Source organism: Muntiacus reevesi, chromosome 7 (assembly GCF_963930625.1).
Source record: "Muntiacus reevesi chromosome 7, mMunRee1.1, whole genome shotgun sequence".
Lineage (NCBI taxonomy): Eukaryota > Metazoa > Chordata > Mammalia > Artiodactyla > Cervidae > Muntiacus > Muntiacus reevesi.
This window is the reverse complement of record NC_089255.1, coordinates 57,856,072-57,874,250: the sequence shown is the minus strand read 5'-3', so window position 1 is coordinate 57,874,250 and position 18,179 is coordinate 57,856,072. Positions and strand designations below refer to the sequence as shown.

Sequence of the window (18,179 nt, the reverse complement as noted above, 5' to 3'; positions counted from 1 at the left end):
GAAAAGTGGAAGCAGTGACATACTGTTACCTTGGGCTCCAAAATCAGTGCAGATGGTGGCTGCAGCCATGAAATTAAAAGATGCTCACTCCTTGGAAGGAAAGTTATGAACAACCTAGACAGCATATTAAAAAGCAGAGACATCACTTTGCCAACAAGGGTCCATATAGTCAAAGCTATGGTTTTTCCAGTAGTCACATATGGATGAGACAGTTGGACCATAAAGAACACTGAGTGTCACAGAATTGATGCTTTCAAATTGTGGTGTAGAATACTCTTGATAGTCCTTGAACTGCAACAAGATCAAACCAATAAATTCTAAAAGAAATCAACCCTGAATATTCACTAGAAAGACTGATGCTAAAGCTGAAGCTCCAATAGTTTGGATAAGAAGAGCCAACTCACTGGAAAAGATCCTGATGCTGGGAAAGAAAGACTGAAGGCAAAAGGAGAATAGGGCGGCAGAGGATGTGATGGTTAGACAGCATCACTCACTCAAGGGACATGACTTTGAGCACACTCCAGGGGACCGGGGAAGACCTGGTGTGCTATTGTTATGGAGTCACAAAGAGCTGGACATGAATTAGTGACTCAACAGCAAGGGTGGAATATTGCCATAATACACAGAACAAAGTTTTTAATGTGTGAAAAAATGTGGTAAAAAATATAAGTCTACACTGAACATATGTGGAAAAGATATTTAATTGTAAAATAGAAAAGTAGGCCAGAGTACAGTTTTAAGGGTAACTGCTTCTTTATACAGTATAGGTAATCTAGAAGGGTCTTAGGGTTAAACATTTTCATAAAGCAATAAAACATTAAAAAATAAACCAAGAAAAGAGCTTGAAGTTATGTTTTACAAAAAAAGCAACAGTATGTCAGAGTTTAATGTCCATACATTTGTGGAATTCAACAATACTGTGATGAGCCAGTCACAGCACAGACTTACAGCTTTCACAGGGAGAAGTAAAAGTTATGTTAGACATATCTATAGCATCACTGTAGTACAAAAAGTTCTTGTTCTACATACAAAAGCAATTTTTTTTTTTCTGTAAGAATAATTTCCTGGGGGGGGAAATGAGTCCATGAAGTATTTCAGAAACCCATATGTTTTGAGTTTTCCAAAAACATTATCTTAAAATCCAGTGCCTTAAAGTGCTTTCATGTGGAAATCATGATGGAAGGCACAGAATAGTTTCACGTCCCCACTACGAAATTTTCAAAAAAGCATAAATTTTGCAGTTTGCAAATTCAAGGTATCTTGTAAGCAGCTCCTTCCAAGAACATTGTCATTCCAATAAAACCAGCTGCTAGCTTACTTAGTTTCAAGGACCTACAGAATAAAAGGGTTTCTTTCTCTCCTAGTAACTTTCATCATCTTTGTGGGAAAAATAATACCTATGCAAGTGATGCATTCCAAAATTATAAAACATGCAGAATATGTACAAACAGAAAGTTTTAAAAAATATTTGCTTCATATACATGTAAATCTACTTGGGTATAGCTGAAATTGAACAAATATAAAAATCTGCTTTCTAAAAAATGTTTTCAGAGAATCTGAGACAACTTAAAGCTGTACAAAGATTTCCTGGTAGAAATCTTCTCTTCATATAGAAGTTTATACCGACAGGAGTAATTCCAGCATCAGTCCACCACATAATTATTACACATTTGGTCTAATCAACAACGATCACCCTTAAAACTGTTCCATTTCTGAGAAATTAAGGTTCGTACTAATATCAAAAAGAATTCACAAAAACGGTGCCTTATTGTGTTTTTGGATCTCTTCAACAATCTTTATCAACTCATTTGGAACTGTAAAAAAAAAAAAACTATTTACAGAATTCAATTTTAAATACATTTCACAACTTCTAAAGTTTTATGTTACAAGAACTCAGAGCTCATGGCTTAAGTCCAATTATCCATCTGCAGTCTCTTCAATTATCCTGTCTTCCCATGACTGCACCTTATTGTGTTCAGTTCAAGATTGTATTCTTTCTTGAGCAAAAGTAAACTCAAACTATATGTTCATTTCAATTAAACAGCTTCTTTATTAGTCTGAAGACGCGTCATAGCTTCTAATTTCTGTCTGTAGGCCTCTGCTTCCTGTTCTTTCTTTAGAAGTTGCTGTCGGTATTTCTGTGCTTCTCGATTAGCTTCATCCAGCTGTTTCTGAAGAGCTTCTCTCTCCTAATTAAAAAAAAAAAAGTTTTTTTTTTCATAACTGCACAAATACATTAATACATTCAAGCATATATCCTACAAATAAAGAAATCTATAGTAGTTAAAAGTAGCTATCTATTGCTACTTCTGAGACATCTTGCTTTTTCAACCAATTCCCTTATAATTAAAGCTCTCATTTTGAGCTTCTCACTATGAGATAAAGATTAGTTTCTGACCTCAAGGAAATTATTTGCTAATTAGAAATAAAACTACCATGATGAACCCAAACTGGGTACCTGTACTTTTATACCAACTATAAAAACTACTGAAAAACTTAAATAGGGAAATATATAGCCATACCTCTTTACATCTTTATCTGTGATGTTAAAAAGCTACTAATTATAAAAGAAATAGTATTTATTGAAAACCCATTATATATGTTGATTAACAAGGTGATTTCCAACAATAAGTCTCTAAGATAGATATTATGCCCATTTTATAGATGAGAAAAATGATGCTCAGAGATGATGCAGCTTTCCCATAACACAATAATAAGGAGTCAGGTTTATGAGGTTCTACTATTACTTTGTTACTATCATTTCCTATGATAGCAAGCAAGATTCCTCACCTTCAAAATGAAGAGGGCTGGTCTAGATTAGTATTTCCTAAATTATACCATTTTACAAACCATTAAAATACTAATTTCTCTACTGTGATTCATTATATATTGTAAAACACGTGTATTAAGTTCCTGAATAAATTGAGGGTGAAACGCAAATCTGGTCCAATGAAAATGATATTCTTTCTCCTCCTCCTCACTCTGCCCTTATACAGTTGTCTAAGGGAAAACATTTCAACTCCTTTCCCATACCTCCAGGAAGTACATGGACAAAAACTCAACTTGCTCAGGCCCAAGCTCAATCTCATCTCAGCAGCACAAGCCCTCTGAATGAGGTGGGGAACAACAGCAGAACTAATGGTCACAAAATTAAGCCAGGTTCACACTTAACCAGAGAAAACTGAAGGTAAAGGCAAGGGGTTGGCAGCCTGCTGGGAAAGAGGACACTATAAGGGTCTCTTCCACTCTCTCCTTGACCCATGTCCATTGGGAACACCAAAAGATTCCCTTCCCTTCACCATTCACATGGTCCATAAGGAGGAACATGTATGACAGTCCTGCCTTCCTGTGATCCCACTGGGATTGAAGCTAGATCCAACATTAGTTTTTCCCATGAGTCCACCAAAAGTTGGAGTGATTGATTACACATGTAGTCTCCAAATTGTCCAATTACATAAAATGTACAGTAGAAGAAAGATGTGTCCGTCATCTCCAAGTTAAGAAATGCCTAAGCCCTACCCTGCTGCTCTTTTCTCCGTACTACAGGCAAGATGCCAACCTCATATAAGCAATGGACACCAGTCCCTGGCAGTGAACTGCAGGGCTTTAGAAAGGGAGCAAGCTAGATCACCCTGCTCTGGTAGGAGAGCACACAGCTGAGCATTTAAATGTTTTACCATTTTACCTGTTCTAATAAGATCCTTTGCCAGTCAAAATTTTGAATATGGATTAAAAACTTACCCTGACTTGGTAGGAAATATTAGAAAAGATAAACTTCAAGGTACCTTATAAAATTAGCTATTTATTCACATTTAGACAGAGCAAGAGACTCACAATTATTTCAGTCTATGAAACCAATAAGGAAGATATTTGTCTTACACTACAACTTCATGCCCAACAATATATTATTATTAATTAGGCAACAGAATAATGGAACAAAGGCTTCGAATTTGCTTTCTTATTTCCAAATATTCTCAAATTCTGCTTCAACTATTAGCAATTATCTTTTAACAGTTTTATATGTGATTTTTTTAATATTCAAATTTATTTTACTTTACCTATTATAAAGCAAAAAAATCATAATAGTGACTTATCTTCTACCATACCTCAGTGTAACTTTTAGAAGATAATAATAATAGCAAGTTACTAAGCATTTACTATGTGCTCACCACTGTACTAGTCCTTCACATGCATTCTCATTTGAACCTTACAATAATTTAATAATGTAGGAGCTATTATTTTCCCCTTCTTATGGATGGGGAAGCCAAGCCTTGAAAGGTTAAAAAAATTGACCAATCACACTCAGAAAATTATCATTCAAACCTAAATTTGATTCCAGACTTATATTCTTAACCATTAAATGTTTTTTTAAAAAAGAAACTGAGGCAGGGTGTGTGAGCTGTCTGCTTGTGTGTAAACATCCTCTAACTGCCATGGGCCAAACATGATCCTATTTTTATAAATAAAGTTCTACAGAAATACAGCCATACCCACTCATTACCAAACTGTCTGTGGCTGCTTTTCCACTATGAAGGCTGAACAGAAGGCAAAACACACCCTATGGAATGTTTAGCAGCATCCCCGGCCTCTATCCCCTAAATGTCAGTGGCATTTCCCTCATTGTGACAACCTGAAATGTATCCAGATATTGCCAAATGTCCCCTGGGGTCAAAACTGCTCCAGTTAAGAACCACTGCTTTAGAGAAACTTTTGAGGTTTTTGGCCAAGCAATCACTTAGAAAGGAATATAAAAGTATACCCCTAAGATAACTCTACTGGTCACCTATGAAAATAAAATCCAAAGAACTACTGCATGTACTCTAAGGAAACGGTTTACTGAGAACATTGGAGGTCTCTCTTCATTCTGTATCCTCTGTCCACCTCTACCATCTCCGCTCACTCTATGCTTCAAGGTCTCTCTGCAGTAGCTCTAAGATTATGCAGCTTTGGCCTGAACATTTCCGGTAATGGCAAATAAGATTTCTATTGCCAGATAACTCTAATTACTAAAATTGAGCTGAAACTCTAACTTCCTTAAGTTCTTTATATCAAGGTAAAATTCCATCTCCCTGAAGTGCTGTCTCCTTGGTTCTAGTTAATCTATTTACCTCAACTCATATTTCCCTGTTATTTGTAATTATTCTCCCTGGTTTCTGAAAAGACTGTAGGTGGAATTAGGGTGAACTTGGAAGAAAACAGCAACTCTCCCTGATCATTAGGTAAATAAAAAATACAAGCTGCATATTCACTGTTTTAAAAATGGTGAACTCACATAAATCAACTGTACTCCAATTAAAAGAAATGTTGAATTGAGTCAGTTTATGTTCAATAAAACTTCAAGTAATTTAAAAGTGTTTTATTAAATAGTTAAAGCAAAGTACATGACAAATCTTTTTCATGTTATATGCCAGAAAAAAAAGATCAACTGATTTATCTGTAAAAGATATTAAAGATTAAATAGTAAGTATACTGACACCATTCAATGAAATAAATTGTTAATTTATAAGAACTTTAGTGTATCACTCTAAATTTTGAAGAAATAAAACAACACACCCTCAGTAATTAAACATTACTAAACATCTGGCTAAACCATGAATTAAATTCTTCTTAACTCAGTAATACATACTTTGAGATTGTGGCCACTAGTCTTATATGTAAATGAACTTGGGCAAGAATATTTTCTAACTGTCCTCAGAATTATGTTTCCTTTAGGTGACATTTTTTTAAATACTATTTTTTCTATAATAACAAGAACCTTAACAAAGAATTCCTAAATACTCACCAATGTTTACTATTCACATATATTAGATATTATGAATGTGAATATAACAATAGGCTGACTTTTTCAACTCTCATAAAACCCCCAAAACGCAGATGTTGTTATCTTAAATTCAAATATGGGAGAAAATAAAACAAGTGCAGAAAGGTAAGATAACTTGCCTCAAAGCTAATAGGAGGGGCAAGAAGTGGGATTCAAATCCAGCTCATTTATTTTCAAATCCAAACTTCTTGTCTTTACATTGCAGTTGCTCTTTCAAAGTTATTCAAGGATGATCTTATTTTCATTTTGATGTTAGTTAATTATAAAATTTGGGGAACAATTCTATTTACAGTAATGTGATAAAAAAATCTATGAGGTAACTATTGTATAGTCATATTTACAAACTAGTTTACAATTTCAAACTAGACTGGCAGAGGCAAAAAAAGGTGACCCTAATCAACAGCTAGTCTACATTTAATTTCCTTAATGGACCCAACAGTGAAATAAGTGGTTATCTATGGCTTTTTCAAAAAAATAACTCAGTTGACAAACTCCAACATTCTTTAAGAGGATCCTCCAGGCCAAACAGACATTTGCATTTCATTTTTGAAAGAAAAAAATGTTTAGTCAATACATAGTGACATTCCCTTTAGTGACTGTGAGAATGATGTATGTAAATTTAATAGAAAATAAAGGATGAAGTGCAAAAACCAAAGACATTCCAATGTTACCATGATGAAAGACTGTTACAAACAGATTCTTCACTCATTCATTCATTCATTCAATATTTATTTATTGAAGGCTTGCTATATGAATAAGGCAAAAAAAAAAAATTAGACAAAAAGTACTCATTCTATATCAAAACAATACTGTCAGCAATAAATATAGACAAAAAAAAAGCAGATGAAATTTATTTTGGATGACTGCAGCAAAACACACCGGGTAAAAGACTCCTTACTTCTATTTCTGCAGACTCCACCCGGTTTTCAATTATTTCGATACATTGTCTTTTGGCTGGTGGTTCTTCACTTATAACAGTTTCTTCAGCAATGTCCGTTGCTGGTACTGTTAATACTAAAGTGAAAAAATTTACTCATTACTTCATTTTCAGATAGGTTTAGAAGAATTAAAACTAGTCTTGATATTGTTGATGCAACTCATCTAAGATAAATATATTCCAAAAACAGTAATTTCATGACACTGAGTTCCTTTTTATGAGAAATGTCCATATTTTTGTCTTCAACTTCTTGCCTTTTTATTGAAAACTATCATTTAAAGCACCTACTTTTTAATTTTATAGATAATATATTCATGCATATGGCTCAACATCAAAATAATACTTAACAAGCATATTTTGCTAACAGATAATTGCTTTTATTGGTTTCTTATGCATTGTTCTTGTGTTCATTCACGTTAAAAACAAGTATGAATTTGCAATTCTCTTTCTTCCACGAAAGAATCTGCTGTTTTCACTTCATTTATCTAGGTACCTTTCATCAATACTTACAGAGCTTTCTTTAATTTAGCTGCATTATATTCCACTATATGGATACACTATTATGAACACTGTCTGCTCATAAGCTTTGCTCTTCCATTGGGTTGTTGGACTTTGCACCAATTTTTAGTATCTATTTATACAAATGTAAATATACTGAGAGGGACAGGCTGTCCTTGCTTTGCATAACAGAGCAAGAACATAAATGTGAGTGTGCAAGCTTAAACTACGCAAAACAATCATTGGGGAAAATACAACTGTCCCACAGTTTCTAACATGAAAACATTAAAAACTCTCCTACTGTCATTTATAAATGTAAACAAATGAAAAATAGTAAAACTATTATTAATTTAAAACATTATTAAAAATATTGAGAATTAAAGTATTTCTTTTAACTCATATCATACAACATTTAAAAATTCACTCAAAAAGAACTGAGAACTTTACATTTGTTTCACTGGACTGTCTACATAGTCTATATAGTCATATGCCATTTATAATTTTAAATTATGAAGGCTTTAAATGTTTATATTAATATTCAGTAAGTTCCCCTCATTGCTCTTCCTCCTCCTCCATCAGTATAAATTTCAGAATCGGTTTGGCAAGTTCCAGAAAAAGACCTATTGGTTTCTATTATGGCCTAAATTGCATCCCCCTCAAAATTCAAATGTTTAAGTCCTAATCAAGTCCTAATCCTCAGTACCTCAGAATGCATTTGGAGACAGGGCCTTTAAAAAGGTTAAACAGGGAAAATTAGATCATTTGAATGGGTCCTAATACAGTATGACTGCTACCCTTGTAAGAGGTTAGGTCGCAGACAACATACACAGACTGAGGGGTGACTCTGTAAGGACACAACAAGAAGGCAACCATTTGCAAGCCAAGGAGAAAGGCCTCGGGGAAAAACCAGCACCTTGGTCTTGGACTTTCAGCCTTCAGTACTGTGAGAAGATAAATTTCTGTTAAGTCACCCAGACTGTGATAGTTTGTTATGGCAGTTCTATTAAATTAATACAGCCTTTCCCCCCATCACATTACATTTATCAATTAGGTCAGGAAGAAATGAGAGCTTTATGACAGTGAGTCATTTTATCCAAAAACATGAGTTTCTTTCCATTTGTTCGTCAATGAGATTAGTCTGTGTGTATAATATCAAGTTTTAGAAACAATGTTGTGTTTGCTTAAAACAAATACTCTGAAAGCTGCTTCTTTTCTATATAGTTAGAATTATTCCTTAAAGCTTGTGAAAGTACCTGGTCTTGATCCAAATCCTGAAGCACCTGCAGGAGAGAAAAGCCTCCCAGGCTTCACAAGTCAAGTGTTTCCTCCTCCACTGCTAAAGCAACAAAATCTTCCCTTGAGACCTGGTCTCTCTGCAGGGCCATACCTCCCTGCCACTCTCAACCACACCTGGTTTAAGAGGACCTCTCCCTCCAGTCCTTCCCTTTCCCCCACTTCCTTCATGGCCATGAACAGGCTTAGTCTCTACAATCCTGAGTCATTTTCCAGAAGGTTATGTGGGCACATACTTTTCTTTTAGGTCAGGGCAGGGATTGGGAAGTACTGGGTACAGGGTGATGCTTGCTCAGATAGGACCTTTCTGCACCTTCTCTTTCTGCTTCCTTCAGCTTTCATGTCTAGTCTATTTTAACCCTACTTGCAGCACTGCCCACTCAGACTGGGCCCTGTCTTGCTGGAAGTGTTTTATTTATTGCTGATTTCTGAGCTCAACTCCTTTTCTTGATGTACAACTATGGGTTTCCCTGAGGGTTCTCCTGCCCTGGCTTAGATCTTAAGATGTTTTTGGCAGTCACTTAAAATATGGAATTTTGTGGTTTTTCTCAGCCTTTTAGTTTGATTAAAATGTACCTGGGGCTTATGTTTCATCCATTTTATTACTACTTTCTTATTACTCAAAATGAAAAAAATGGGACAATTATCAACAAAGCTGCTAAAAGTTGTCACCGTGTCCAACTTCTTTTAGAGTAGCCTCTTCTCACATAGTGTTTTCACAAGCTCATACAGTATCTGACCTGTATTAAATGGCCTAGGAAAGTACTGTCCTATACTGATATTGAAATATTTACTTAGGCTTGTTTTCCAATTAGAATATTTTGGGGCCAGTTCCTCTTTCTACCTAATATACACTCAGAGAAAGCAAGTTAACTTTAATAGTAGCCTAAATTGGACATAACTTAGTGAATGAACAACAAAGAAAATACAATTAGGCAATTAAGTCTGTTGTAAAATGTTACAAAAACATACTTTAAGGCAAAAATAAATGTTTTGAAAAACATGAAAAAAAAAAAGAAAGAAAAACATGACACAGTTTCATGAGAATTAAGAATAAACACCATTTTTGTAAATGCCTTCTACCAACCTTGTTGTCCATCTGGCATGGTCACAATGATGGGCTGACCTATTCCACTTGTTGGAATGGAGTGCAAATTTCCAAGCTGAATTCCATCTGTAACTATTGTGATGACTTGCTGACCCCCTGAACTAACTACTTGCTGAATTGCACCATCCACAGATTCTGCAGTAACTACTTCCTCCGTAGCCACTACTGGAAAAAAAAAAAAATGTGAAAATCAATGAACATATACAGAAGCATGAAGAGAAGTGTGTTTTTGCTCTGCTAGTTTTGCTGTCCTTGCTTCTTTCTTATGAGTGAGCTACCCATTCAGCTGTGTCTGACTCTTTGCGACCACATGGACTGTAGCCTGCTAGGCTCCTCTGTCTGTGGGATTCTCCAGGCAAGAATACTGGAATGGGTTGCCATGCCCTCCTCCAGGGCATCTTCCCAAACCAGTGATCAAACCCAGGTCTCCTGCATGGCAGGCAGATTCTTCCCAATCTGAGCCCCCAGGGAAGCCATCTTTCTTATACAGGAGAGCTTTTACATGGTTTTTAAATTCAGTCTCTTGTGGTGCTATAGATACCTATATAAACAGCTGATTACAAGTTCCACAATTTACAATAAGGGAGTTTCAGCTATCTATGCATACATGTGTTTAAATAAACTGCCTTCATTTAGTTCTGTGAGGTACAAAATTTATAAGATCTCCTAAGGTCACAGATATGACAAAGTACTTATACCATCTTAATAAAATTCTAAAATCCAAAAATTAAAATACTGTATGTGGTGATACTCCATCTAAATTCACAAATGAGTTGATATACATTTCCCATCCAACAAAACATGGAGCTCTGTAATTCTCAAGCAGACAGAATAAACAGCATTCCCTTTTTGGATTGTGTGAGCAAGGGCTGCCTTTATAGTAAGTGGCACACAGATCCGGTACTGTTGGATATCAAATAATACATTAACATTTACATAAATAAAATTCAAAACTAAGCTCTCAGTATTTTATGAAAGGTTCAGACAGGATTCTGGCAGCTGAAAACAGCAGCACTCCAGATCTTGCCTAGGTAAAGAAATTGCCAAAATCCTTTCCCACAGGCAATTCTATATCCAACTACTGATCCCAAAAGATATACACAGAAACATTCACAGTAACTTTACTCATGTTAGTCAAACACTTGAAACAAATCAGAGAGCCATCAAAAGTAGAATGAATAAACAAACTATGGTAGATTCTCACACTGGAATACTACAGAGCAATTACAGTGACTAAATACAAAACAAGGGTAAATCTGACAAAAAAACATACTGGATGGTGTAAATCAGACACAGCAGACATAATGAGTACTTTCCATTTATGAGCTGAGCAATGAGATTAGACAAGAGTATTTACCTTGTGACAATTCATTAAACACTGGTGAAATGTTTTTGAGAAAAATGTTCAAATGAATCTACACAGTTCAAAGTCATAAAGAACAAGCAAGGGGGACTTCCCTGGTGGTCCTGTGGCTAAGACTCCGTGCTCCCAACAAAGGGAGTTAGATCTGGTCAAGGAACCAAATCCCATGTGCCGCAACTAAGATCCTCCATAGCCAAATAAATGAATTTTTTTAAGTATAAAAAAGAAAAAAAACAAGCAATACAGTAGGACTATCCTAGTTTGGGGGAGACTCAAAAGACAAAATAATTGAATACAGGGTGTGAACTTTGACTGGATCCTAGATGAAAACAAACCATTATAAAGGACATTTTGGGGTTGAGGAAACTTGAATATGAATCACATGTCAGATAAAATTATTAAATTAATGTTTATGTTTTTAGAAAATATAATAGAATGGTGAGTATGTAGGAGGTGTCCTTGTGCTTGGTAGATACATGCTGAAGAATTTAAGGATGAAGTGCCATGATGCCTGTAACCTACTTTCAGATAATTTGGCAAAATAAAAGCATTTGTCTGTGTGTGAACATACAGTGGTGGCAAGATGTTAACAGGTGTGAATACAGGTACAAGGTATAAAGTTCACCCTCCAATTTTTCTATGAAAAAAAGTTTTAATATAACTAATTCTGAAAAAGGAAATGACAAAAAAAATACTATTTCTAAATAATATGGTTCTCTGAAATGTGTTATTTGAGGTAACACTTTACCAAAAGTGTAATTAAATAAAATAATTCTCTCCTAAAGTCATGCTACCCTTCAGATACACATTTACTCTAAAACATGTTAAGCTGCTACCAACTTCCAGCTGAACAACATGGATATCAACAACCACAGGATTCACAAAATACACCCTTATGCCTTAATTAAACAAACTCCTTTTTTTAAACAAAAAAAGGCAAGATAGGTACTGGGACCCTAGTTTTCAAGGATGAACTCATGGCAAGAGATAAGGCTATAATTCTGCGACTCTGTTACTTGGGTAATCAGATATCACAATACAAACCACAGATGATACTCAAAATGCAAACAATCTTTATGTTTTCAGTTCTCTCATTTTTGTTTGTCTTAAACTATAATTACACTTTATCAGCAAGCACTTAAGAAAATTTCAGGAAGATAATTATAAAATGAAATGTAGGGCATAAAACAGTAATATACTTGATAGAATAACTACTGAGGCTTTCAAACACAGTAACTATTGCTTTGATTTTTCTTTTAAATATCCATATGAAAAAGAAAGGTTCACTCTGGATGAATGGTACCTGTAAGTAGCAAATATTTCTAAAACATAATCATACGTAAGAAATTTCTGAGATCACACATAATCAAGACACAACTCGAACTTTCATCTTTGTATTCTTTGCGATGACTGTCATTAAGATAACAGAGTTCTGGCCTTTCATCTAAAAAGCTTTCTTTTTAAGATGTACTTTGGTGAGGAATTAAGAAAAAATTATAAGGAAACCAATTATGTAAGAAAACAAAGTACCCCCTGAGTAATCCTAAGAACAACCTAACAGTGAAGTGTTGAAACATATAAGAAAAAAAGAGAAAACCTAAAAACTTTACAAAGAATGTTATTTAAAAAAAAAACAAACTATACATCCACAGATATATCCAAATATAAAACCCCTAGATAGAACAAAATAACTAATAAACATTCATTGCTAATTTAGAAGTCAAGTTGTAATATACAGAGAGGCTAGATAACCTGCAGCATCTTTGAAAATATTTGAGACCTCTTGTTCAACATAACTTTTGAATTTAATGCCATAAAATTCAACTAAGATAATGAAAAAACTGTCTTTGAGGTATTCTTAAAAGACTGAAAATTCTATGTATATAAACATTTCAACAATAAAATAGAATCTATGCCTACTGAAGAAAAGTGTAACATTTCAAAAATTATCCCTGAATTCGAACCTAAAATTTAAAAAAAAAAAAAAGGCAAAAACAAAACAATATTATGAGCCCCACTAACTTATCCCTGAAAGCCAATTCACTATTAGGAGAAAGGAGGGAAACAGACTCATTACACCTTTGGAAAAACCACTGTATTAATAATTAGTCAAAGTTGCACTAAAGACAAAAAGAAGGGTAGTCACAGATATCCATTTAATCAAGGGATTATAAAGCTGGGCCACAAGAAAAAAAACAAGTCTAAGCAATGCAACATCAATATAAGACTGCAAACAAGAGTCATAAAACAGTGTTTTAAGAGAGCTAATTTCAAAAGGACTAAAACTACACTATACATGTAAGGCCTACATCTAACAATTTTAACTTCCAATTCTATATCCAAATAAAGAGTAAGTAAAAGTCATTCAGTCATGTCTGACTCTTTGCGACCCCATGGACTATGGAATTCTCCAGGCCAGAACACCAGAGTGGGTGCCCTTTCCCTTTTCCAGGGGATCTTCCCAACCCAGGAATGGGACCCAGGTCTCCTGCATTGCAGGCAGATTCTTTACCAGCTGAGCCACAAGGGAAGACAAAGAATACTGGAGTGGGTAGCCTATCCCTTTTCCAGCAGACCTTCTTGACCCAGGAATGAAACCAGGGTCTCCTGCATTACAGGTGGATTCTTTACCAACTGAGCTATGATCCAAATAACTCTCAACTCTATTCACTTCTTATTATCTCTTTGCCAAATTTTAATCCATGCTACCATTATTTCTTCCCCAGGTGACTGCAACAGACTCCTAACTAAACTCCCTTTAGTTTCATGCACAGGAAAATATGCTGAGAGAACATTTGAAATATGTATGTTTCAGGAAGATGTTTGCTTTTTCCAAAATTAGTGAAATGAGAGCATAAGAAAAAAATAAAGAAGCATATTTTAATGAAACCTCTGCACAACTTCCCAGTCAAGTGAAATGGTCAATTGTGTCTAAACATATAGAACTCATACATTATTTCCTGATGGTAAATCTCTTACCTGACTAGGTAACTACTGTGACAAATCAAATCAAGCAAAAGAACCTAAATACTAAAGAGAAAAAATGAATCAAAACTAGACTGCAAATCAGATTTATTTGGTATAAGAAGATGAAATATCAGACAAAAGAAAAATATAATTCTTAAAATTATCAAGCACCATGATGGTAACTTCCAGCAAATATAACAGAAACCTTCTTAACTTAGAGGTGAGTTAAAAGATGAAAAAGAAAGACACTCCCTTAGTTTAAATAGATATCCACATTTCATCCCCTGACAGTGTATATACATATACATTTTTTATAAAGAGGTCAGTAATATTTTCTTTAAACCAAAATTTTATCAAAGCTTACTAATCAGCACCTGCCAAGATACAATTTCATAGGAGTAGCTATAATCTATAAAATTTTTCTAATCTGTTTGGGCAGAAATCAGTATACCAAGTAACAGTGTGTACAAATAAAGAAAAACTTATAAGAGGCACATGAGTTACAGATAAATAAACGTACTGAATCTACAGACTATGACAGCGAATAATTACTGTTTTATATTTAAAGTGCTCAACATGATAACATCCTTCTCATGTCAATGTGAGATGTATGATTTTGACAATCAGTATCACATTTTTGTTTTAATTATATCCCAATTACCTGAAGCTTGCTCCTTAATAAATCAATTCTTAAAACTTTTTAAGTAGCAGTATCAGTGACTCAGTTCAGTTGCTCAGTCATGTTCAACTCCTTGCAGCCCCATGGACTGCAGCATGCCTGGCCTCCCTGTCTATCGCCAACTCTGGGAGTTTATTCAAACTCATGTCCATTGAGTCGGTGATGCCATCCAACCAGCTTATCCTCTGTCATCTACTTCACCTCCCGCCTTCAGTCTTTCCCAGCATCAGGGTCTTTTTAAATGAGTCAGTTCTTTGCACCAGGTGGCCAAAGTATTGGAGTTTCAGCTTCAGCATCAGTCCTTCCAATGAATATTCCTGACTGATTTCCTTTAGGATGGACTGGTTGGATCTCCTTGCAGTCCAAGAATACACAGAAGAACTATACAAAAAAGATCTTCACGACCCAGATAATTATGATGGTTTGATCACTCACTTAGAGCCAGACATCCTGGAATGCTAAGTCAAGTGGGCCTTAGGAAGCATCACTACGAACAAAGCTAGTGGAGGTGATGGAATTCCAGTTGATCTATTTCAAATCCTAAAAGATGATGCTGTGAAAGTGCTGCACTCAGTATGCCAGCAAATCTGGAAAACTCAGCAGTGGCCACAGGACTGGAAAAGGTCAGTTTTCATTCCAATCCTAAAGAAAGGCAATGCCAAGAATGCTCAAACTACCACACAATTGCACTCATCTCACACGCTAGTCAAGTAATGCTCAAAATTCTCAAAGCCAGGCTTCAATAGTATGTGAACCATGAACTTCCAGATGCCCAAGCTGGATTTAGAGAAGGCAGAGGAACCAGAGATCAAATTGCCAATATCTGCTGGATCATCGAAAAAGCAAGAGTTCCAGAAAAACATCTACTTCTACTCTATTAACTACACCAAAGCCTTTGACTGTGTGGATCACAACAAAATTCTTAAAGAGATGGGAATATCAGACCACCTGACCTGCCTCTTGAGAAATCAGTAGGCTGGTCAGGAAGCAACAGTTAGAACTGGACATGGAACAGACTGGTTCCAAATCAGGAAAGGAGTACGTCAAGGCTATATATTCACCCTGCTTATTTAACTTATATGCTGAGTATATCATGAGAAATGCTGGGCTAGATGAAGCACAAGCTGGAATTAAGATTGCTGGGAGAAATATCAATAAACTCAGATATGCAGATAACACCACCCTTATGGCAGAAAGTGAAGAAGAACTAAAGAGCCTCTTGATGAAAGTGAGAGGCGAGTGAAAAAGCTGGTTTAAAACTCAACAGTCAGAAAACTAAGATCATGGCATCTGATCCCATTACTTCATGGCAAATAGATGGGGAAACAGTGGAGACAGTGGGTGACTTTTCTCTTTTGGGGCTCCAAAATCACTGCAGATAGTGACTGCAGCCATGAAATTAAAAGACGCTTGCTCCTTGGAAGAAAAGTTGTGACCAACCTAGACAGCATATTATAAAAGCCGAGACACTACTTTACCAACATAGGTCCATCTAGTCAAAGCTATGGTTTCTCCAGTAGTCATGTATGGATATGAGAGCTGGACTATAAAGAAAGCTGAGCACCAAACTGATGCTTTTGAACTGTGGTGTTGGAGAAGACTCTTGAGAGTCCCTTGGACTGCAAGGAGATCCAACCAGTCCATCCTAAAGGAAATCAGTTCTGAATATTCATTAGAAGGACTGATGCTGAAGCTGAAACTCCAATACTTTGGCCACCTGATGCAAAGAACTGACTCATTTGAAAAGACCCTGATGCTGGGAAAGATTGAAGGTGGGAGGAGAAGGAGACGACAGAGGATAAGATGGTTGGATGGCATCACCAACTCAGTGGACATGAGTTTGAGTAAACTCTGGGAGTTGGTGATAGACAGAGAGGCCAGGCACGCTGCAGTCCATGGGGTTGCAAAGAGTCAGACATGATTGAATGACTGAACTGAACTATTGCTCCATGTCCAGTTCTAACTGTTGCTTCCTGACCTGCATACAGATTTCTCAGGAGGCAGATCAGGTGGTCTGGTATTCCCATCTCTTGAAGAATTTTTCACAGTTTGTGGTGATCCACACAGTCAATGGCTTTGGTGTAGTCAACAAAGCAGATGTTTTGCTGGAACTCTTGCTTTTTCGATGATTCAACAGATGTTGGCAATTTGATCTCTGGTTCCTCTGCCTTTTCCAAATTCAGCTTGAATACCTGGAAGTTCACAGTTCACATACTGTTGAAGCCTGGCTTTGAGAATTTTGAGCATTACCTGCCTAGCATGTGAAATGAGTGCAATTGTGCGGTAGTTTGAGCATTCTTGGCATTGCCTTTCTTTAGGATTAGAATGAAAACTGACCTTTTCCAGTCCTGTGGCCACTGCTGAGTTTTCCAGATTTGCTGGCATACTGAGTGCAGCACTTTCACAGCATCATCTTTTAGGATTTGAAATAGATCAACTGGAATTCCATCACCTCCACTAGCTTTGTTCGTAGTGATGCTTCCTAAGGCCCACTTGACTTAGCATTCCAGGATGTCTGGCTCTAAGTGAGTGATCAAACCATCATAATTATCTGGGTCGTGAAGACCTTTTTTTGTAGTTCTTTTGTATAGTTTTTCTTTCATCTTCTTATACCAAAGTAGCAGTATACTCAACTATTAAAGCTATTAAGAAAGCCATTCCTCTCACCTACATCTTCTCCTTAGTAGAGATTCACCTATGCACCCCATAAATAGTTGAATATTAAATTACACATAAAAATGAAATAAATACGGAATACATATTATTTAAGCACATCTTTGCTGTAGTACACTCACAATCTTTAGATAGTTATTATATCCAACTTAGTAGTAGTAAGAAATAGATCTTCTAAAATTTGTGCCAAATTGTTAAATTTTGGTGTGCCATCAGAGTCACTTTTGAGAACACATTAAAAATATAGATATCAGGGCCTCAACCTAACCCTACTGAATCAGAATCAACTGGGAAAGAACTGGGGCAAATGAATTATTGAGAAGGTGACTCTGATTCACACAAAATTTAAGAAAGTTGCTCTTATGATATTATCATATTAATTCAAACTACATAACTGAGAGGAGTTTAAATTAGTAGAAAACTTGAATCACAGAATATTTAAAGGAATAACACCTTCTAATCATTGGGTACATAAATTAACAAGATCATTTCCAACTATTTCCAAGCAAAATTTCTACTAGTTTTAATAACAGAAAATGACAACTATTATATTAATATTTGAGCTGCTTGATATTTCTCCTGAATTATTACATTCCAACATTACGAAGGATGTGTTACTTATTTTTTTATTTAAAAAAATTTTTTTTGAACCCCCCACAGGGCACATGGGATCTTAACTCCCCAACCAAGGACCAAACTCACGTCCCCTGCATTAGAAGGGCAGAGTCTTAACCACTGGACCACCAAAGAAGTTCCTATAAAGGATGTTTTAAACAAGTATTTTGTAAACTGTGGATGCATACTTTTGGTTGTTGTTTAGTCGCCAAGTCATTTCCAACT

At 35.7% G+C, this 18,179-nt stretch overlaps 1 protein-coding gene across 8 annotated transcripts in view; it reads right to left on the bottom strand.

Annotated features, from left to right (window-relative positions):
- Positions 1-664: 664 nt before the first annotated feature.
- GABPB1 (GA binding protein transcription factor subunit beta 1) overlaps positions 665-18,179 on the bottom strand; it is a 63,099-nt gene continuing 45,584 nt past the window's right edge. For 4 of the 8 annotated variants that reach the window (XM_065940331.1, XM_065940335.1, XM_065940332.1 and 1 more), the window contains exons 7-9: positions 9,637-9,822; positions 6,720-6,835; positions 665-2,189 (exon numbers count right to left, since the gene is read on the bottom strand). In XM_065940331.1, coding sequence (XP_065796403.1) covers positions 2,037-2,189; positions 6,720-6,835; positions 9,637-9,822 — 455 coding nt within the window. In that variant the 3' untranslated portion in view covers positions 665-2,036. Of the gene's footprint in view, positions 2,190-6,700; positions 6,836-9,636; positions 9,823-18,179 lie in introns of all 8 variants that reach the window. The other 4 variants (XM_065940334.1, XM_065940336.1, XM_065940338.1 and 1 more) reach the window with 3 other exon arrangements.